The following is a 24,470-nucleotide window of genomic DNA, read 5'->3' on the forward strand; positions in this document are numbered from 1 at the left end:
TTACCACAATTATAACAAAATATTTGGACATTGGTTGGCAAAAGTGTAAAAAGATTTTTGATGAGTTTTTTTTCTTAGCAGAAATTTGAGAAATTACATTCCATAAAATGCTATTGAAACAGTCAAAAATCTTAAATTGCAACCAACCTTATGATGACTATGATAAATTAACGAATGTAATGAGAGAAAAAAATATTTTATTTTACTGACATTACAAATGTTAGTTAATGTTAAGTTAAGTAAATTTTGTGTAGAGAATGTTTGTGAAGGAACTATTCTTGAAAATTGTGTATATTTCCAGGTAACAAAAAATGGCTGCGAAAGTAGAATCAGAGATGTGTAGATCTGCGTATCACCCATTGTCCTATCTCTTAAGACACCTAGTTTCCGTGGAGGATTAGATCACTTAGAAGAATGCTTTTTTGAGGTAAGTTTAATTTAAACTAGCGGCTACGCCCCTAGAGGCCTCTATTGGTACTTTAAATGTTTTTTTTTATTTAAGATATGTCTGTGTTGCGTTGACGTTTATGTTGCGTTGAACTCTTTTTGTAAAATCGAAAAACTTATAAAAAAATTTATTTTTTTGTGATTCTTCTTGGGACGGAGGTGGTACCCCTACTCTATAATCACTTTGTCAGTCCGTTATGCTTAATATTAGTATTAAAATTATTAATTGAGAGAAAATTGTCTGTAATATGATGCATTTCAGTATGGCTGAGAACCGATTCTAATCTAGCAGATATTTATCGGTTGCGAAGCAATTTTTAACGTTACCTTTTCTTGCAAAAAAAACCACTTAAAATAAAGATAGAGGTCTAAAAATTTTTGTGTAGATTCCTTAAACAATTTAGAATCGCCGCTCTTTTATGCTTTGTGCTTGATTTTTAACTTTAAAGCCCTTTAATTATGCGATGTTAACACACATACACTGTTAAAAATAATTTTTTTAGCATCAGATAATACACAGTGGGATCTTTTGCCAAAAAACGGGACATTAAGGGTAGACAAAAGTAAACATCAATAAAAAAGCTTGTATTTGACGAAATGATGTAATTTCTTTTGCTTTAACTCAAAAATAACATAAATTTTGCTCCTGTTAACTTCTAATGTGCATTTGGTAAGTACGTCTGGCTGTTTTGGAGGAGCGAAGCTACCCTATTTTTAAAAAATCTATAAACCTTCATAACTTTAGTTAGGATAGGAATATTTTAACAAAATAAACGTCCATGTAAATATTTCTTCAATGCAAACAATGTTTGTGAACATGAATATAGCGTCAGGTGCACCCAGTTCGAGTCCCGGCATTTTTAGGTAGGTCCAGTATAAGTAAAATAGGACACTAATAAGGCATGTTCTCTAATGTTTTTTTTACAGATATAAACAACAATAACATAATTTTCAAAACACTTTTGATTTTGTGTTAATACCTTTATTCTAAGTCTAGCTATCTTCATTTAAAGTTTGTATAAGAATATAAACATAATTGCTTATATTATATTCTCTCTCAAACGTATATTTCTCTATCTCTCTCAGACGCATATATAATGTTTTTGCAATATTATAATTAATCCCCGAATTTGAATTTCTGCTGAACCAAAACCAGTTAGAAATACAATTTTTTTCAGAACACATGAAATTTAGCAAATTTAATTGCTAAAATAAAAGTATTTATAAGTTATCTTTTTTTAAGGACTCCTTGTTCCCTTAAATGTCCATTAAAACCGCGAGAACGGCAAAAATCGTTAAAAATCACACCTACGGCGGCAAATAACGGCGAAACGGTTGGCCGGAGGCAAATAATGCATAAGTAAAGAAAGTTCCGCCTCAAAAAGTTAGAAAACATTGCAGAGATGAGTTTGGGCTCTAAAATGACTCCTTCCCCCTCTAACGAGGAAAAAATTTCAAATTAACAAGAACAAAATTGTTCAAACCATGCAATGTAAAATGCTCAATTACTCAAAAACGGCCGTGAGGCCCCAGGTTATGAAAACTGTTTTAAACACAATACATGTTGCATATTAATATTATCATTGCAAAACCCGGGGCATCCTGGCCGTTTTTGGGTAAAATGGAGAAAACTGATTTTTTGGGGTTAAAAATCTTAATATTTTTGGTGAAATTTTCTCACAAAATGTCAATTTACACAACCAAAAAAATATTTTTTTTAAATTTTTCTTTAATTAGACATTGGTACAGGTATCTGAAAAGTACCTCAATCAAAAATTATTTTCATAAGATGAACATAAATGTATTTTTTGTTGCTTTGAAAAAATTGTGTAAAAAAATCTGGAAAATCATCAAAACTGAAAAGAAATTTTTCACTAGCTTTTTTAAAAATGGCATAAATCCGCCAAAAATGAATATTTTTTAAAAATTTCTTTTCTAGCTGTCTACTTACAGCCATTATTAATTCCTAGGATAGATAAAAGTCAATTTTAAATTTTTTGGATGTCCCACTGGATCCCACTGTGTAATACTATATATTCTTCACATTAATGTATAGTATCAATCCGTAAGTTCTAGGAAAAAAACCTTATTACGATACAAGGAAGATTCCAATACTGTATTGAGTAATACTTAGTGTTCTATGGAGTAACATGTAGTACTAAATAATGTATTTGTCTGTATAGTATTATCCATTATGCTCTTTGGAATAATATTCAATACGGTAGAAGTAAGTTTTTAATACTCTCCTTTTTGATACCCTCTATCATATTTTTTGATACTCTGTAGAGTATGAAACTGTTTTACTTTGGATGAAAGATCAGTTTATAATATATGATTATTATATGTACATATACATTTTGTTATATCAACAAACATACCAAACAGAGCCATAAAACATTAATTTAAATGTAAATTTAGTAAAAAAATGACTTTAAAGATGTTTAGGACTAAACATGATCCTTAAAAATAAAAACTATGGTCAGTCATAATTACAAAAATCAAAACTATAAATCTGAGCATAAATAGTAACATTTCATCATTGTCTAAAACGACCAAGCAGAAACACTTCCATGAGAGGTGTGCACGAATGGTGTCTGTTTCAATTATTCTTTACAGTACAGATTCGTACCCTAGAAGGTATGAATAGTTACTATTTTAATAAATCATTCTCTTGCGTATTGTCTGATACTCTACAGCGTATCAATTAGTACTAAATTAATAAACATTTCTACAGCATATTTTCCAGTACACTAGAGTGTATCAAATAGTACTATTTTAATAAACATTTCTGTAGCGTATTTTCCAGTACCCTACAGCGTATCAATCGATACTAAAAAAATGTATGGGTTCTGTATAGTAATAATTATTGTGTTATATAGTATTACATAGTGTTATATATTAATTATATAGTTGTAGCGTACTTACGGTTCCAATACTCTCCAGAGTATCAATTGATACTAAATAAAAAAATTATTTTTAACAGTGTAACAGGAGCTTCTAATTTGCCTACAGATATCACACAAAATTTTTCAGCCGTCTAGGTATAATAGAAACGGCCATACGGACGTTTAAAGTGAAAAAAAATTAAAAATTTGGCATGGAACCAAAAGTAGACCAGTCTATTATAGTCTTTGTTTAATGGATTTCAATGTTGTGCATTCTATGTACATTAGATGCACTTAGTATATATAAGGTGATATTCTATTGACAAGGAAGTATAGGTAGCAAACTGCCATCAACCATATGTTGTTTTGTATTAAACTGACTTTTTTGTTACATAAAACTGTTTCCTAATATGTGTGTGGTGTAGAATATGTCATTTTTTTACCTAACATTGATGGAAGTTTGTAGGTATGTCATCCTTGTTTTTTAATAGACTATGATTTCAAGCAGCTTTACGGCCATACGTAAATATGTTTGAATTGAGAAGATTGTAGGTAAACCAAGCAACTCAAATAATATTAATGGTATATAATTTGACTTACTTTTATTATTGGCTTGAATTGAACACACAGGCAAGTTTTCCTCTGAGCATTCAACATTTTGCCATTTCCAACTATGGCCATCAAGGGTTTGATTAGAATGGATAGTTACAGAAGTATCACAGTAGAATTTCTGGTTTATCATACCCATTCTTAGAAGAAAACTATTTTGTTTAAAAACCAAAATAAACTTGTTTTGAATTTTTTTCAAATGGTCTCCTGGTATTTGTATTTGTTAGTTCAGTAAGAGTTGTCTGCTTTTGGGAATAATTGTTTTAGCGGCATTCTTTGCGCTGGTACTCAAAGTCTTTGAAATTTGCTAAAATAATAAAAGTTGCATTTGTTATGGTACCCAAAGTCCTAGACTGTCAGAAATATGAATTTTAGATCCATTGTCCCCTCCCTTCCTCCCTGACAAGTGTTGATATTCGTTTGTCCATCCATTTCAGAGCTTCGCTTTTATGGATGTTGTCATCCTTTTTTATTTATCATATTGTTTTGCGTCAATAGCATGAACAAGTGGCTTCAAATATTTATTATTTATCTAAAAAGAATTTATAAAAAAAATATATTTTGCAAAAATAATTTTTACTATAATAGGGTGAGCCGGTTCGAACCATATTAGCTTAACTTGTTGGCTTAACAACTTTTGATTAGTTTGTTCATTATTGTCCAAACGTTTTAAGCACCAATTGAAATCTACGTAAAGGGCTAATTTTGTGTATCATCATTGGGAATTTACGTTAATTTATTGACTATTGTCTTATACCTTTAGATCCCTGCACAGTGGGATCTTTTGAAAAAAATCGGGACATCCAAAAAATCTAAAATCGACTTTTATCTATCCTAGGACCTAATAATGGCTGTAAGTAGACAGCTAGAAAAGAAATTATTAAAAAATATTAATTTCTTGCGGGTTTATGCCATTTTTAAAAAAGGTAGTGAAAAATTTCTTTTCAGTTTTGATGATTTTCCAGATTTTTTTACACAATTTTTTCAAAGCAACAAAAAATACATTTATGTTCATCTTATGAAAAAAAAAATTATTGAGGTACTTTTCAGATACCTGTACCAATGTCTAATTAAAGAAAAAATTTAAAAAAATATTCTTTTGGTGGTGTAAATTGACATTTTGTGAGAAAATTTCACCAAAAATATTAAGATTTTTAACCCCAAAAAATCAGTTTTCTCCATTTTACCCAAAAATGGACAGGAGGCCCCGGGTTTTGCAATAATAATATCAATATACAACATGTATTGTGTTTAAAACAGTTTTCACAACCTGGGGCCTCTTGTCCGTTTTTGAGTAATTGAGCATTTTACATTGCATGGTTTGAACAATTTCGTTCTTGTTAATTTCAAATTTTCCTTCGTTAGAGGGGGAAGAAGTCATTTTAGAGCCCAAAGTCATCTCTGCAATATTTTCAAACTTTTTAAGACGGATCTTTCTTGACTTATGCATCATTTGCCTCTGGCGAACCGTTTCGCCGTTATTTGCCGCCGTTGGCGTGATTTTTAACGATTTTTGCCGTTCTCGCGGTTTTAATGGACAATTAAGGGATAAAGGAGTCGTTAAATAAAGATGACTTATAAATACTTTTATTTTAGCAATTAAATTTGCTAAATTTCATGTGTTCTAAAAAAATTTGTAATTCTAACTGGTTTTGTCCAGCAGAAATTCAAATTTTGGGATTAATTATAATATTGCAAAAACATTATATACGCATCAGAGAGAAATATACGTTTGAGAGAGAATATAATATAGGTAATTATGTTTATATTCTTATACCAACTTTAAATGAAGATAGCTTGACTTAGAATAAAGGTAATAACACAAAATCAAAAGTGTTTTGAAAATTATGTTATTGTTGTTTATATCTGTAAAAAAAATATTTGAAAACATGCCTTATAAGTGTCCTATTTTACTTATACTGGACCTACCTAAAAATGCCGGGACTCGAACTGGGTGCACCTGACGCTATATTCTTGTTCACAAACATTGTTTGCATTGAAAAAATATTTACATAGACGTTGATTTTGTTAAAATATTCCTATCCTAACTAAAGTTATGAAGTTTTATAGATTTTTTAAAAATAGGGTAGCTTCGCTCCTCCAATACCGACAGACGTACTTACCAAATGCACATTAGAAGTCAACAGGAGCAAAATTTAAGTTATTTCCTAGCTAAAGCAAAAAAAAAATACATCATTTCCTCAAATACAAGCCTATTTATTGAAGTTTACTTTTGTCTACTCTTAATGTCCCGTTTTTAGGCAAAAGATCCCACTGTGCCCTGACAATAAACTCTCTAAGGGGACAAACGAACGAAGTAGACATCTCTTTAAAAAAATGATTTTAAAGAAGGATTTTCAAAGAATTAGTAGATTTTATTTTTGTCGTTAGAAGATTTTTTTCTTTGTTTCAAATTAATTTTTCCATAAACTAATGTTTTATTTAACCTTATAAAGTATATTAAAATATATTAACATTTTTAAATTATAAAAAAGGCATTTCCATTTTTTACACTAGACATGTTTATGACTTTTTAAAATCCTATTTTTATTGATAAGATGGATGCTGTCTTTATTGGCGAAAAAATGGGGACAAATTTCAAATTGATTCGACAGATCTCATTTTTTGATGTCACACGTAAAGGGTAGGAGGAAAGAATTCCCATCCCTTTTCTTGGAGTTTTTTTCCTCCTTCCCTTTCTTTTTCCCTTCACTTGTGACGTGAAAAAATCAGACCCGTCAAATCAATTTGAAAGGGGGGAGGCGGATGTGCCACTTTTTGAAACCAAAACTAAAAGTCAACAAAGGAACTCAACTAAAAAAAGAGTTACAGGTCTGAGATTTTGCATGGCAGTTGCTTTAAAGGGGTACAATATGGAACTGTGAAGAAACGGCGGCGCAACCGCCGAAAACCGCCGAAAACCGCCGAATTTTTTTTGCAATTTCTCGGCGGTTTTCGGCGGATGCGCCGCCGTTTCTTCACTGTTCCATATTGTAACCCTATAAAGCAACTGCCATGCAAAATCTCAGACCTGTAACTTTTTTTTTAGTTGAGTTCCTTTGACTTTTAGTTTTGGTTTCAAAAAGTGGCACATCCGCCTCCCCCCTTTGTCCCCATTTTTTCGCCAATAAATACAGCATCAAAAGATGTCACCCTTGTAAGTAAGTCAGTAAAATTACTCAATCTAACCTATAATAAGTTTTTTTTATAGAACAATTAAACAATAAAATCTAAAGGATTGACCGACACTAATTTATACAGAAAAGCTTCGATTTTAAAAAGGCCTAGAGCGCGTTGAGGCTTAACAAATTAGGTATTACGCATAAGCTGAGCATTAGAGTGTTCTTTGAATTTTACCAAAAATAAATATTATTATAACATTAATAAAATATTGTCATCCTTTTTAAAAAGTAACAGGATGTTTGTGTGTATGTGTTTTTGTGTGTCTGTACCCAGGAAAGTCATTAACCACTGGACCGATATGGTTCTCCTTTACAATATAGCTTCTGTTAGATCCTTGCAAGGTTTATAACTATTTTGGGAAAGGTTGCCTCCACTCACCTAAGAAAATAACCCCTATAAAAAATCAAACCCCCCTCAAAAGAAATTATAAAATTTTTCTTTTTAAAACTTAATTTAATAATAGGGAGTGGCCAATTCCTTTCCCCCCCACCCCCAAAAAATAATTACTTTTTCAACAACCCACTATCTTATGTGCCCCTAGAGGCCTCTAGGGGGGGCATAACTGCTAGATGCTGATATAATAACGACAAATAAAAATTATTTATTAATACAGAGAACCATATCGATTCAGCGGTTAGCAAGATCCACACACATACTTAAGCATTTTTGATTTTATTAAATACCTTTTAAATCTCCTCGTCTGTAATCCCATCTGATATTTTAAAGCTTCGCAACTCATTGTCATCAGTGTTTTTAATTTGCTATTGTTCAAATTTAGTTAAAATGTTGAAACAATTGTGAACATTTCTTATATAACACAAAATTTTCGTTTTATTACAGGAAGGAAGGGGACAATGGGCTGTTTATTACACTAGTCCCCTTTTCCTTATTCGTTCGCTTAACAATTTAGGGGACTTATAAAGATTGTTTTTGATTGTTTGAAAATTGAGTGTCCAAACGTTTAAACTAATAATTGTATTCTACAGAAAGGGTAATATTGTATATCATCATTGGGAATGTAAAAAAAATTACCGGCCATTGTCTTATCCCTTTAGATCCCTGATTTTATTACAAGAATTACATAAAATGTGAAAGTTGAAAAAAGTAAAGAAAAATGTACTTTTAAATTCAATATTGGGGTATAGTCCCTTTCGTGGCAACGCCTCTCAAAGTAGTTTCTTCACATTTTCACAGTAGCTTTTCTCCTATTTCTAGTGGTACTAATTGCCTAACCATGCGGGGCAATAACCTAACCCAATATAACATAACCTAAAACAATCTTCTATCAAACGCCATTTTCAAAATATGATGAATCGCCACTTAAGGGGCGTTGCCACGAAAGGGACTATACCCTAATATTTATCTTTTAGCGAAGCTACAATTTTCATTTCAATTAAGTTGTAGAAATTATGATTACATTTATCAGCTCCTATTAATGATAGACGATGAGCATCTACTCTATAGCTCACTTCTTAGAATGTCTGTCTATTTTGCACTTATAAAACAAACATAATGATGTCTGTCCGTCTGCGATTAGTTATATACCTAAAGTCATGGTTTTAAGCTTTTTTCTCTTTTAACAAACAATTTTTAAAGTTAAGGGGACCCTTGCTAACACTTCAAAAAAAAATGCTTAGTGTTTCGCTTCAATTGGATATTATCATCTTTGTTTTTAAGTTATATAAGACACAAATTCAGACTTCTATAAATTTAACCAAACCTTACATATATTTTTTGGTTACATAAACCAGGTTTTATAAGGCCTTGCTAAGTAAGAAGGGGGGGAAAATTTCAGTTGATTTTTGGGTGTCATTCAAGAAAGACGTGTTCTGAAATTTTATTACAATGAAATTTACTGTTTTATTATTATTTATTTCTTTAAGTGTTGTTAATTCTCAAAACCCTATTGCCGATGTTGTGAGGTAATCTTTAAAAGCTTTGCTTTTCTATATTTATGGTAGGTCAGTCCGTCCGTGTAACGGTTATATCTTTTTGTTAAGTTAGACATATTATATTTGTCCTCTCAATTTCAAATATTGCATGATTATTCCTATGATTATTAGGTGTAATTTATAAAGCGTAGCAACTCTATAATCATAACCAGAATGTCCTTACGTCCATTCAAAACATGTTGATTTCTACCTTTTTTAAGTACATTTTTTAAGTGATAAAGTTATCATATTCATCTGATTTTTTGAATACTGATTCATATTACAACAAGTTACAATGTTATAAACAAAGCATCTCTATAATCAAGTCCTAATAATGTAAATATGTCCTTGAACAGTATCATCTATCTAAGCAGTTTTTAAACAAATTTACCTTTAATTTCGTGTTGATTTCAAATATCTATATTTTTCTAATTTAGTTCTGACATTCTACAAGTGTTAATATTCGTTTGACCTACCTTTTAACTTTAAAGGGTGTGTGACTTTTTTTTAACTTAACGCCCCCTTTGGCTCTAGGGGTAGGACATTCAGGGGGATGTATCACTATCCAGCCCCCTGAATTTAATTATAAAAATTTCTTCTATATTCTGCTTGCTTCTGTTAACATTTTTAAAAGCGAGGATTTTCTATAAGGGGGGGGTTTTTAATGCAACCATCTCGTAATCAATGTATAAATGGCACTTAGAATTCGAATTTGGATCTGAAATTTTGCATGAGTAATCCTTGGTAGGTCTATTTTCCCTAAATCGAACAAAAAGTTGGGAAAATAGCGGCTAACGGCTGGCGGCTCATCCGTTTAGACATTTGTTGGGTATTTTCAAGCGAAATCCATCACGAAACCTCTTTCCACATAATGATCTTTTCCGATCCAAAACGTTTTCAAACGGTTCTAGCCGGAAGTTGCTGGTACTAGAAATCTAAAAAATGTTTTTTTTGTATCATTTCACATGATTTAAAGCAAAAATATGTTTCAAAAAGTTGATTTCTACGTAATTGATGAAGATTTGCCCTAAAAATAGCCAAAAACGGCTAAACGGCTGAGCCGTTAGCCGTTACTTTTTCAACTTTTTTTTCGATTTAGGGAAAATAGACCTACCAAGGATTACTCATGCACAATTTCAGATCAAAATTCGAATTTTAAGTGCCATTTATACATTGATTACGAGATGGTTGCATTAAAAACCCCCCCCTTAGGGTCGGTCCGTCCGTACGTCTGTAATGGATAGCTTTTTTCATTAATTTAGGCATGTTAGAATTGTCCTATCGATTTCAAACTTTGCATGGTGATTCCAGTAGTAGTTAGGTACGATTTAGAAATCGTAGCAACTTTATAATCATTACCAGAATGTCCGTACGTCCATTTTAAACATGTTTAATTTTTTGTTACTTTTTTAACAACAAATTTTTATGTGATCTAATTATTCAATTCATTTGATTTGGGACAACGAAGTACAATATTATAAGCGAAGCAACTCTATAATTACGTCCTAAAAATGTAAGTATATCCATAAACATTATCCTGAATCAAGCAGTTTTTTAACAAATTTACTTACAATTTTGCTTCGACTCTTACACATTTATATTCTGCTTATTCAGTTCTGACAAAATACAAGTGATAATGTCCGTTTGTCTCACCGTTTTAGTGCTTCGCTTTAATGGATGTTGTCATCCTTGTTTTTACGTTGTTTTATCAATGAAAAGGGACAGATTATGTTACCCCTCATGACTAACACGATGCTGTCTAAAATGGTGCAAAAAATGGGGACAAATTTCAAATTGTTTTGGCGTGTGACGTCATACCCCCATCTCTTTTCTAGGGGGTTTCTTTCCTCCTTCCCCTTTCTTTCTCCTCACTTGTGACGTATATAAACAGCCCCGTCAAATCAATTTGAAATTTGTCCCGATTTTTTGCACCATTTTAGACAGCATCGACTAACACCCTTGAGTCAAATCAACAGATCTATAGTATAGATGTATATACAGACAACTACCTCCCTTCCCTTTTCAATAATCTTTTTCGTCTGCTTCTAAATTATTTTCTGCTACTTGGCTGTGTTGATATAAGCGACGCCATTGGTTGATTTTCAATGACCCAATAGAAAGGTTGCACAAGGCGGTTGTGGTGGGGAGATACAGTTATTTAACCCTTTCTCCCTCTAGTGTTTTACTCTAATGTCAAATCTCTTTATTTTTAGTGGAATTGGAAATTTGTTGGGACTGAACAGACGTTCTGGGGAGGTTGATAATTATCAGAATGCCCCCTACACTGTGGTAGCTAAATACCAGGTACGGTACGGTACGGTACGGTACGGTACGGTACGGTACAGTACGGTACGGTACGGTACGGTACAGGTACATACAGGGTCATTCAAGAAAAATGCGTTTTTGAAAACTTGATTAAGCATAGAAAAAAAAACAGTTATATAAAATGCTTTATATATTTGGAAAACCTGTTCTGGGACATTTATTTTTAAAATATTTAAAAATGATTATTTCAACAAAATATGCCTTAAAAACCTATAGGCCTTATTATTGAAGATTTATGGATTTAAAGGTTGTTCTAAAAATGCGCAATTTTAATAATTCAAATTGCGAGGCTTGTATTAACAGTAGAAAAATGTTATACATAACGTCAGAATTGTAATAAACTATATTTTTTTGGATATATAAGAACCATTCCTATGCTATTTGTAGTTCAGGAGCTACATTGAAAAAATGTGAGAAAAAGTTGAAAAGTGTTCAGTAAGTTGGAACATTTTACCACGTAGGTCCTCTACTATACTTAGCAAAGTACTTTGACAATCGCCCCAGCAAAAAAACCTCTGAAGATATTTTTTATCCTTTGAAAAACATTGAAAGTGGAGGGTTGACTACAACCCCCTACCCCCCCCCCGTCCCGGAGAGGCCTGAGGCATATAAATAAAATAATTACCCTAAAATAACACCTAGAAATTTAGAGTATTACTTTTAGAGATTTTAACTGATACAGAGAAATATATCGGACGAATTAAGCGTATATAGTATATTAGTCTATCTATCTATCTATATATATATATATCTTTATATATATCTATCAATCTATCTATCTATCTATCTATCTATCTATCTATGTATCTATCTATCTATCTATCTATCTATCTATGTATCTATCTATCTATCTATGTATCTATCTATGTATGTATCTATCTATCTATCTATCTATCTATCTATCTATCTATCTTTTTATATATCTATCTATCTTTTTATATATCTATCTATCTATCTATCTATCTATCTATCTATATATCTATATATCTATATATCTATATATCTATCCATCTATCTATCTATCTATCTATCTATCTATCTATCTATCTATCTATCTATCTATCTATCTTTTTATATATCTATCTATCTATCTATCTATCTAAACCCCGAACCACTTCATTATGCAATCTACATTTTCCTGGATATTTTGTCTACGGTAGTCCATAAGTGTACAGCTTTACAGTACATTGTTTCTATTTGTTAAAGCAACACGTATGATAAAAGAAAAAGATTCTTTTTAAAGTAAAATGCTTATATTTCAATCAAAATCTATATTTTTTTTATTTTTTACCGATCCACGTCATTATGCAAATCAAAAGAAAATCAATGAGAAAACGTTTGTTTTGCACTTTTCTCCAATTTTAAAAAATGATTCTGATAAAATAGCAATATTTTGAGGGATTTATGCATTAATTATAATGAAAAACAGTTTAAGGTAGATTTTAATGATTTTTCTAAATAAGAAATAATTGAAAAAAAGGAATTCTATCCTTATCACTTTAGAGGACAGCTGCTGACCCCTAGTCTTATGGATGAAGCTAAATACATGTTAAAGATAAAAATTACCCTGAAAAGTATACAAAAATGTTTTTTGATGTGTTAAAAAAATCCATTTTAAAATCTTGATTTTGAGGATGATGGCCTTTAATATGCTCTTACTGGTGGTGAAGGTGAGCTAAATGTTATCTAAGTACATGACCATTACAACAACTTGTCTATTAACCTATGTACCATTTTTTTGTAGTCATAGCAGCCTCCAGTGGAGCCTCTCGACATGAAATATAACCATTATACATGAAATATAACCATTATCTAAAAACTACATTATTTACTTTATGAATTTTAGTAATTAAAATTGCAATTTTTTTCTTTTTTAATATTGCTTGGCTGGAGGCTGCTATGACTACAAAAATTGGACCATAGTTCAATATATAAGTTTTCTTCAAGGGCATGCACTTTGATAACATTTAGCTCACCATCACCACCAGTAAGAGCATCTTAAAGGCCATCATCCTCAAAATCAAGATTTTAAAATGGATTTTTTTAACACATCAAAAAACATTTTTGTATACTTTTTAGGCAAATTTATATTTTTTACATGTATTTAGCTTCATCCATAAGACTGGGGGTCGGCAGCTGTCCTCTAAAGTGATAGGGATAGAATTTCTTTTTTTCAATTATTTCTTATTTAGAAAAATCAATAAAATCTACCTTAAACTGTTTTTCATTATAATTAATGCATAAATCCCTTAAAAAATTGTTATTTTATCAGAATTATTTTTTGAAAGTGGAGAAAAGGGCAAAACAAACGTTTTCTCATTGATTTTCTATTGATTTGCATAATGAAGTGGATCGGTAAAAAATACAAAAATATAGATTTTGATTGAAATATAAGCATTTTACTTTAAACAGAATCTTTTTCTTTTATCATACGTGTTGCTTTAACAAATAGAAACAATGTACTGTAAAGCTGTACACTTATGGTCTACCGTAGACAAAATATCCAGGAAAATGTAGATTGCATAATGAAGTGGTTCGGGGTTTATCTATCTATATATCTATCCATCTATCTATCTATCTATCTATCTATCTATCTAGTTATCTATCTATCTATATATCTATCTATATATTTATCTATCTATCTATCTATCTATCTATCTATCTATCTATCTATCTATCTATCTATCTATCTATCTATCTATCTATCTATCTATCTATCTATCTATCTATCTATCTATCTATCTATCTATCTAGTTATCTATATATCTATTTATCTATCTATCTAGTTATCTATATATCTATCTATCTATCTATCTATATATCTTTATATATATCTATCAATCTATCTATCTAGGGCTATGAGGAGCGCCAGTACCCCTCCCAATATTGGGTGTGTAGAAGAGGTTCCAACAATGATGGTGGAATGTTCCAATCTTTGTTTGGGTATATTTCTGGAAATAATAATAGGAGTAAGTGTTACATAATTGCTCAATCCTCCAATTATATAAATTATATATAAACACAGGTTTTTTTAACATTTCATTTATAGAAGACAATTGTTTCACTATTAAATAGATCATCAGTTCCAATTAAAATGTATAAAATAAGAATTTAAAAAATATGTCATTTAGGCTATTTTATTTACAGATTGTTGATGGTTTTAGCCCTTTAATATGAAGAGCCCCTAGATTTTAGGGGTCTAGCCGCTTTTATTTTTTATTAAGCATTAAGATTATAGAGTTGCTACGCTTTCTAAATCGTACCTAACTATTACAGGAATTACCATGCAAAATTTGAAATCGATAGGACAATTCTAACATGCCTAAATTAACGAAAAAAGCTATTTAAAAAATTAAAGAAATCAACATGTTTAAAATGGACGTACGGACATTTTGGTAATGATTATAGAGTTGCTACGCTTTCTAAATCGTACCTAACTACTACAGAAATCACCATGCAAAGTTTGAAATCGATAGGACAATTCTAACATGCTTAAATTAACGAATAAAAGCTAACTATCTCGGACGGACGGACGGACGGACGTACGGACGGACGGACGGACCGACCCTAATTATAGAAAAGCTTCGCTTTTAAAAACTGGCTAATGTAAAGGAAACAAAGTTGCGGGTTTCGTTATATTTTCACATTAGCTTTTATCCTATTTCTAGCTCCTGCTGGTGCTCTAACCCCGCGGGGCCAATTGCCTAACCTTGCGGGGCAATTGCCTAACCTAACCCAATATAACCTTTCAAAAGCTACTGTTAAAATACGACGAAACCCGCAACTTCGTTTCCTTCACATGACCCAAAAAAAACTTACTACTTTATAAAGTAGGATTGGTGACATTATTACTACAGTTTTAAGCTGAAATAGATATCAAAACAAAATATGAAATGTAATTAGTAAATTACAGGGCAGTAAGAAAAAATATTATCAGAAAATGATCTAGTGTGCGTTTAAATCTCCAGCTAGTCAAGAATAGCGGTTCCTAAAAAATAATTATATTGCCTAAGATTACAGTATGATATACTAACATGAATTTAGGATAAAATTTTTTTATTGGCACAAATGTAAAATGTATTTTATACTTATTCTATTTTTTAAAGTTTTAAGGTTTTTTTTGTTTGTAGCTAGCTTAAGATTTCAATAACTAATGAATTGATTGAATTCTCCAAATAATGGAAAATTTAAATCGGTCTCAGAATGGTTTTAGGCTATTTTTCTGCCTTTTCCTTTCATTTTGAATACAAATCCCCTGGATGTTAAAGGGCAACCATATGTTTATTTATAGTAATAAAAGACATGTAACAATTTATGGAAAACAAAAGTAGCAGCATGTTTATCACAGGGAGATTTTTATTTTTTGATGAATAAAATTAGTGCTTAGTTTAACCCACTAACCTCTGTTCGCACGTTTTTTGTGCTGTGAACTACCATCTAATACATATTTAATATTATTTCATAAATCTAAAGACTGTTGACCTGCTGTTTATATACTTACTGATAACTGCATCAAATATTTTTGGTATATAATGCCCAACACCAATGATAAAAAAAGAAAATTAAATTATGCATTACTCTTTATCATATCAAAAGATAAAAATGATAATTGTGAAACTTGACAAGAAATTTATCTTTTGCATACCGATTTTCAATAGTATGCTATAATTAATAGCAATGAAATTTACAATCATCCAAAAGATTAACTGTATTTTTATCTAGAGGAAAAGTTATAGGCTAGAGTACTAACCTATATAATTGAAGTTTTACTCCATGCATAATATAAGAAAGTGGATGGTAGAAATATGATCAGCTTCTTTGACTTCAAATTAAGTTAGCAGAGTATACTTAACATAAATACATCTATGTGTTTTAAGTTTTTAATAGCGAAAATATTACCTAATTGGGGTGGGTTTATCCTTCAATTTCAAAATCCGCGCGCTTGTCATGGGAGCTCTACCGCCCACTGTTGGATATTCATATAAGTAACATTCAACAGACAACCAACACTTTGTCTGAGAAGGGAAAGGGGACATTGGGCTGTAGCAAAAGTTTTATAATAGTGTTTTCTTATTTGTTGGCTTATAACTTTGGAGACTTTTATTAAGTTTTGATTGATTGGTATTTAAGTTGAGTTTCCAAGCTTTTCAACCACTAAGTGTAAGCTAAATAAGGGGTAAATTTGTGTATCATCATTGGGGATTTACATCACTTTATAAGTCATTGTCTTATCCCTTTAGATCCCTGTCTCCCTACTCTAACTATTTAATATAGTAACAGTAGGAACAATTTTTAACTTCTTTAATTGTACCACGAACCTATCACATCCCCAACGAAGAGCGAATGCGCTACATGACGAGCCACAGTTACGGGTTAGTAGCAGAACTACTTTATAATTCATCTTGTCTGTCAGTCCATAACAATATGGTAAAATTTAATTTTAACCAATACTATTTCAGATAGATAAGTCAATTTTTGTGAAGATATCCCTTAACAAAAAGTAACAGCATACAACTTACTTTGTCTGTCAGTCTGTTGGTCATGCTACATTTTTTATATTGATATTTAAGGGTTTCTCGGTTTCTTATATATTTTCCTATCATTCTTTTCTTTTATTTCTATTACTCTATTTCCTATTTATTATGACAACTTAACTGATCATTTACTTTGTCCCACCATTATATTTACGTTTTTCTTGAGGTTAACCTTGTTAAACCTTACATTAGATAAAATTACTTTAATCTTAATACTATACCTCTATCATTAACTTAGTTTTTACTTATCCTCTCAACACTTTTCTTATTTTCTCATCAACTCTTTCTCATGGTTTTAATTTCATGAAATATGGATAGAAACGGCAGAGGGAACCAATAACAATTATATCGGTTAAATTTAAATCTAATAAAAGACATTTGGATGGCCTTAAAAGAAAATAATAACATCTTTTTTGTATTAAAACTTATAAACAGCGACAGGATGTCTTGTCGAACGCTATTTTTAAGTCAAATAATAGGGTAATTTAAGTGAAAATCTTTAAAAGCCTATAGTTCCGAAGAAGGATCAGGTATAATTTAGGTAAAACCAGGTATGATTCAGCAAGTATGTCTATTTTTAGGATCCATTGACCGCTTGGAGCGTGTTGTTTATAAATCCGCTAAACTGTTAAGGATAGCTGTGGCCAGCCGTTAGCTGTTACTTTTCCAACTTTTTGTTCGATTTAGGGAAAATAGACCTACCAAGGATTACTCATGCAAAATTTCAGATCGAAATTTGAATTCTAAGTGCCATTTATACACTGATTACGAGATGGTTGCATTAACCCCCCCCCCCCCCCCCCCCTTAATAAAAGTCCCCAAAGTCAATGAATAAGAAAACGTTATTATTAAACTTTGGGGACTAGTGTAATAAACAGCCCATTGTCAACCCTCTCTCTCAGAGGCACATCAGTTTCCAGCATGGCTTTGAAACCGATTAAAATCCGCTGGATTGGAATAGGTTCTCAGCCAAACAGAAAAAGCATTATATTAATACCTGTTTTGTTAGCCCTTTTTACTTTCAAATATGGAAAAGCTTCGCTTAAAAAATTATATTAATTCTAATTCTAATTATATTTAGACAAACCCTCCTGTACCAACAAGTGCTAATGTTCGTCTGGTTAGAATGCCAACAATCAATGTTTATGCCAAAACCATCAAAACTGGGTAATTCTATATTAGGGTGGGTTCATATCGGAATTAGACAAAACGGGGATATGCAACAGATAAAATTAACCTTAAAAACATTTCTGACCGAAAAAGAATTTTTAAAAATTGAGTTTTAGAACACGACCACTTAAAAATATAATTCATTACTTATTAGAATGCAAAGACGACATTCAAAAAAAATTTTGAATCAGAACTATGGCTTCATGGTGCTCCCTGGAAAGACCTTGAGGAGCTGAATGAGGAACATTTGTCCGTTTCAAAATATCTCGTTCCTAGCCTTAGAAATCACTAAAAAAACAAATTTTTTTTAAGGTTTATTGAGAATTGTCCAATTTGTAGAGGTTTTTTAGATTTTCTTAGGCTAGGTACGAGATTTTTGAAACGGACAAAAGTTCCTGACTCAGCTCCTCAAGGCATTTCCAGGGAGCACCATGAAGCCATAGTTCTGATTCAATAAATTTTTGACTCCCATTTACAAATAGCTATACAATTGAATGTCTGGTCGTCAGCGGTTTTAAGGTGTATTATATCTATATAAATTGAGTGCAGATCCCCGCTTTGGCCTCAGAAAAAAAATGTCCAAAATCGACCCAACCTATTCCATATATTGTCTATCTATCTATTAAAAGGTTCCCTATCTATCTATCTATTAAGGTTCCTTAACTATATATTTATCAAGGTTCCCTAACTATCTATCTATTAAGGTTCCATAACTATCTATCTATAATGGGTTCCTAACTATCTATCTATTAAGGTTCCCTAACTATCTATCTATTAAGGTTTCCTAACTATCTATCTATTAAGGTTTCCTAACTATCAATCTACAGACTGGCCAGAGTGTACGTTTTGTACGTTACGCATCGAATCTGTGTACGTTCTGGACGTTATTTTGATATGTGTACGTAACGTATTTTTAAATTTGTATTTTTGTACGTTTTACGTTTTTTTTTAAATAATATGAATCAAATATTAGCAGAAAAGTAATTTGTATGTTTTGTACGAAAATTTTTGCAAAAATCAATAGGTGTATTATATCAAATAAATTCAATAATATCTTCAATTTTCATAGAACAAAAATATGTAGGTAAATTATGCATATATGTTATTAGAACTTACAGTTTAAATTTATGGATTTGAAATATATGTCCTATAGATTTAGTTTAAACTATTGAACAGAAAGAGATATGCAGTTGACTAAATTCAAGTTTAAATGCATTTCATGCAACTACCCCTTTAATAGATTTTACGATAATTTTTTTCAAATTCTTTATATACTTGGGTAAATTTTCCGAGATATCATATGGTGCTCAGTTTAGGAGTAAGAAGTCTTATTTTTTGGTATCTTCAGTTTTTAAAGAATAAGAATCAAATATAAGTAGGATAAAAGTATTTGTATATTTATTTGTATTTGTACAAAAAGTATTACAAAAATAGTATATTATCTATAATACAAAGTAGAATGATGTCTGTCCGTCTGCTTGTCCGTCTGTATATCAGAAGCTTAATATCTCAATAACCACTGAACCTATTGGGCTCTACTCTTCATGGAATATACCTAATAGTCCTGTGATGATTTTTTGCTATTTTCTTTGGGGGAGGGACACTTAAAGCTTTTTACTTTCTACTAGGATTAGAGGCTTCGCCCCTATCCTCTAGAGGCTTCGTCCCCTCTTTTATAGAATCGTTTGTTGGAAATTTGTCAAAAAAAAATATCAAAAAAGATTGTGATTATTTTTTTCATTTAGGCTTCGCCCAAGGGTGTAGTGGGGGTTCCCCCACCCCGCTGATTTGCATTAGTTTACAAAAATAAATTGAGGGGTGGTTGATTTTTTTTGGGTGGTGGGTTTCCCACACTCTAAGGAAATAGCCTAATACTACCACAGGACCAGTAGATATATTCCCTGAAGATAACAACTCTATCTGTTCAGCGGTTACCAAGATCTTAAGCTTTAGACAGACAGGCATTGATTTACTTTGTATTAAAGACTAGTATTTTCTGAGATCTTTAGCAATAGAAAAAATAACCCTATATCCTATTATATGTTTATCCTATAAATCCTTTTTTTCTGTAACGAAGAATCTCGCTAACTGCTGAACCGACATGATCTTTGTGAGGTTGTAGGCTATTTTCTCTGTCCTTCCATATCCCTTCAAGAACCTGTATTCAAAATGATAGAAAAATAGTCTAAAACCATCTCGGTAACTGTGTGAAGTGGTTATGAAAAACTTAAGCATCAGACAAAAAACTTACTACTTTATTTAATAGAATATACTTAGTACGTAATAACAGGATGTATGTCTCTCTGTCAGTTTATTTGTACCGAAGGTTCTCGCTAACCGCTAAACCGATATGGTTCTCCTTTACAGGGTAGCTTCTAATAGGTCCTGGGAGAGGGTACAACCACCCTCCCAAGAGAAATTACTCTTAGAAAAAATCACCACCCTTCCCCTATTTTTTCTTTCTTTTTAAAATTGAAATCAGAAATGAGGGTGGTCTACTCCCCCCTCCCTCACTAAAAAATTTATTAGCGAAGCTACTCTCTAATCACTTTGTCAGTCCGTTATGCTATCGGAGAAAAGTGAATTTCTCGGCTCCTGTTTTTTGATTGAATAATTTCACATTCTACATATTTTAATTGAGATTTGCCTTTTGGTTGGGTGCTAGATCTATTCCTAGATTTTCTTTTTTTCATGGTTTTCTCAATTTACATTCTACATATTTTCAAAAAGTTTCTTTAAGGTTTGTCTTTTTGTTGCAGTGCTAGATCGATTCCTAGATGTATAGGTTTTTGTGATTTTCTCTACTCATATTCCTGATAGACGGTTGTAATTTTCAGGGATTGTATTAGTTTTCATTCTTAATACTTCCACTAAATTTCATTGAGATTTGCTTATTGGTTGGGGGGCTGAATTTATTCCTAAATTTTCACGTTATTATATATTTTTAAAAGGTTTTGTGATTTATTTAAATAAGTTAAATGCTTATTTTTTACGACACTACTCTATAGTTTATATAGTTCCCAGATTTCCATCCATAACTTTTGAGCTTCGCTACTTATGGATGTTGTCATGCTTGTTTCTTACTTTTTATTTTTAAATAAAAAAAATGGATTTTTGAATTCAACTCCCCCCCCCCCTTATCAAGTTCCTCTAAAGGCCTCTAAGGGCGTAGTCGCTGGTCCTTATAATAGGATATACTTTGTACATAATAACAGGATGTATGTTTGTTTGAACCAAAGAATCTCGCTAACCACGGAACTGATATGGTTCTCCTTAACAGGATAGCCTCTCATAGGTTTTTGGAAGTTTTATAACTATTTTGGGGAAGAGTATCACCATCCACCCTCCTAAGAGAAATTGACTTTAGAAAAAAAAATACCTCCTCCCCCCAAAAATGAATTTTAATTGCTCACTGATTTTAAGTTAATTTTTTTCCAGATGTCTATAAATAACTTTTGAGCTTCGCTACTTATGTATGTTGCCATCCATGTTTTTTTTTATTGAATTCAACTCTCCCCTCCTAAAGTGCCCCTAGAGGCCTTTAGGAGCGTAGACGCTAGTTCTTTTAAATAGAGTAATAGGATATCTTGTGTCTGTCAGTTCGCTATGGTTCTCCTTTACAGGTAGCTGCTAGTAGACTTAAATGTATTGATAATAGGTAATTAGGAAATTATTTAACTTATTTTTATTAGGAATGTACGTTTTTTGTACGTTTTTACTTTTTTTTATGTACGTAACGTATTTTTTTTGTGTACGTTATGTACGTTTTTTATTTTCAAAATTGGCTGGCCAGTCTGAATCTATTAAGGTTCCCTAACTATCTATCTATTAAGGTTTCCTAACTATCTATCTATTAAGGTTCCCTAACTGGCAAGACGAAGGAAACAAGTTTATGAACGAACTTTCTGGAAAGGTGAATATATTTTTTTTGATACAATAAACAATCAATAAATTTCTAATACTAAACAATTTTTAATTTCGTAGATTTTACAAAAAGTTGTTGGGAGATTTTTACAATTTTTATTTTTTGTTGTTGAAATTATTAGGTTAGGTTAGGGTATATAAATAGGGGGCCGAGGCCGTTCAAGGTGATTAGTTAATAACATGAATGCCAAAAACCAACATATTAAACTCTCTAACCACTGAACCGATATAGTCCTCCTTTACAGTGTAGCTTCTAATATGTCCTGGAAAGGTTTATAACTATTTTGTGGTTGGTACCCCCCCCCCCCTTTCAAGAGAAATATCTAATAGAAAAAATTAAACATTCCCCAAAATTTTGTTTACTTTTTCTTTTTAAAACTAAAGTTGAAAGTGGAGGGGGGGAAACTCCTGACCCCACCATAAATGTTCCTAGAGGCCTCTAGGGGCTTAGTAATGACAAAGGTACTAAATAAATATATTTATGTAGGTACGTGTTGACACAAGTATGTTCTACTCCATGGGATATGACAGCCCTTTCAAACTATTCAACAGAAGAAATGAAGTTCTGTTGAGAAAAATTTAAATAAAAATTGTTATGTTTTTTTTGTGCAATGTGTTTTTATATTAAAAACTTGACTAAAAATCTTGTTTTTTTATATTGTTAAGATTACACTAGTCCCCAAAGTTTTATATTAACAATTTCTTATTAATTGGCTTAATAACTTTGGGGAATTTTGTTGAATTTTAATAGGTTGGTTCATTAAGTTGAGTGTCCAAACGTTTAATCACTAATTGTATTCTACAGATGTGGTAATATTGTGTATAATTATTGGTGATGTATATCAATTTACTGGCCTTTATCTTATCCCTTTAGATCCCTGATTGTTAAGCAATGTATAATGATTCCTGTAATAATGAAGCATGGCAAAGAAAGCGTAGCTACTCTACAGGGTCGTTAGGTTCTTGGGAAAAGTTGATATAGGAGGTTACGAAAATGTCCACACATCTTGTTTTTTAGCAAAAGGGATAGTTCTATGAAGTGTATTTAAAGAGTTAAGGTACTTAGAGTAGTGAACTTTTATATGTCTTAGTAGAATATATTAGGCATTGGATAGATATGATTATATGTTAAAGAATTTTTAACATTGACCAGACCAAACTTTTTTTATTTGACAATATCAAAAAAAGTTAGAGATTTGCCACATAAATTACATGAGAATGGTCTATTTTTTTCCAAATATGTATAGCCAAAACACCAATTTTAGATAATCTTTTTCCACATATTTCACAAGAGTTATAAAAAAATTTAACAGGGGTTCCCCTTGGGACAAGTTACTTAAAAAACATAAAAAATAACGTCCGGTTCACTATAGGACAGGTTTTCTATAGATTCTTTTTAAAAAAATAAAGAAAACCGTCCGGTTTCCTTACAATATACACATTATACCAACTAACCATACAACATATATATATATATAAAAAGACCATTCTCATGTAATTTATGTTGCAAATCACTAACTCTTTTAGATATTGTCAAATAAAAAAAGTTTGGTCAGGTCAATGTTAAAATTCTTTTTCACAATCATATCTATCAAATGCCTAATATATTCTACTAAGACATATAAAAAGATCACTACTCTAAGTACCATACTGAATATTTTATTGGTCATTCTTTGTTGTTATGTGTATTTTGTTGTATAAAAAGTTTAAAGTTCTATTAACTAGTAAATGCTATCTAAAGTTGTATTTATGACAAAAAAGTTTTTGCCATATATAACACGCAACAAAGTTGAAAATAAAAATGAAAAACTCATTTTTTAAGGAAAATCCCTGGTAAAATCTCTTAATTTTAATCAATAACTTTATATTATGCACTACTACGTTATTTAAAATAGAAAAAACTTACAGTTCACTATTTTTTTAAAAATGCATTTCGTGAAACTATCCCTTTAGAACCAAAAGTAAATACAGCGGTCATGGTGCCTAGGTTTAAGAATTTTGTAATTTTGTATATAACACAAATGATAATATTAATCTTATTTTTGTAGCCTCAACACTCAATTTCTGTATGTAAATGTTTGTCTTTATGTACGTTTGGCTGTCTGTCCGATTGTATGCCAAATGAAAGGCAGTATTATGACTCTCTTTGCTGCTATTTGTATTTTGAATTTTACGATTTATTTACTCATGTCTGAAATATGGTTTTCTTAGTTGATATTTGAGACATATGTTTGATTTATTCTTAGATGAATTAATAATATATACTTCTTGTAAAGAATAAAGGAAAATCGAAAGAAAAAAATTCAGATATCTTACTATCTCTAGGAGCTGATATACTGATTTATTAAAAGACCCTTAGACAAAGGTCGGTATATAAAAGAGGTGAGGAAGCAAATATTGGCTTCAATTGAGAGGACTTAACCCAAAGCGTCATCAACTAATTTTGATTATTTGTCACGAGC

At 31.2% G+C, this 24,470-nt stretch overlaps 1 protein-coding gene across 2 annotated transcripts; it reads left to right on the forward strand.

Annotated features, from left to right (window-relative positions):
• The first annotated feature begins 299 nt into the window (after positions 1 to 299).
• On the forward strand, positions 300 to 22,651 carry LOC145307629 (uncharacterized). Of its 2 annotated transcripts, none has more exons than XM_080150103.1 (6): positions 300 to 427; positions 11,269 to 11,359; positions 14,235 to 14,349; positions 17,996 to 18,081; positions 21,943 to 21,997; positions 22,496 to 22,651. In XM_080150103.1, the coding sequence occupies exons 3-6, from the start codon at positions 14,239 to 14,241 to the stop codon at positions 22,589 to 22,591; spliced, it is 348 nt and encodes a 115-aa protein (XP_080006229.1). In that variant the 5' UTR covers positions 300 to 427; positions 11,269 to 11,359; positions 14,235 to 14,238; the 3' UTR covers positions 22,592 to 22,651. The 2 variants fall into 2 exon arrangements, with proteins under 2 accessions (XP_080006229.1, XP_080006230.1); XM_080150104.1 differs by lacking the exon at positions 300 to 427 and adding an exon at positions 8,641 to 9,046.
• Positions 22,652 to 24,470: the final 1,819 nt, after the last annotated feature.

This window comes from Acartia tonsa, chromosome 15, assembly GCF_053477335.1.
Source record: "Acartia tonsa isolate MP-2025a chromosome 15, ASM5347733v1, whole genome shotgun sequence".
Taxonomy (NCBI): Eukaryota; Metazoa; Arthropoda; class Copepoda; order Calanoida; family Acartiidae; genus Acartia; species Acartia tonsa.

Excerpts from the sequence above, each read along its gene's own strand:
- LOC145307629 (XM_080150103.1), top strand. The coding sequence starts at position 14,239 with ATGAGGAGCGCCAGTACCCCTCCCAATATTGGGTGTGTAGAAGAGGTT. Across the intron at positions 14,350-17,995 it reads TTCTGGAAATAATAATAGGA|ACAAACCCTCCTGTACCAAC; the intron begins GTAAGTGTTACA and ends AATTATATTTAG. Across the intron at positions 21,998-22,495 it reads TGAACGAACTTTCTGGAAAG|GTACGTGTTGACACAAGTAT; the intron begins GTGAATATATTT and ends ATATTTATGTAG.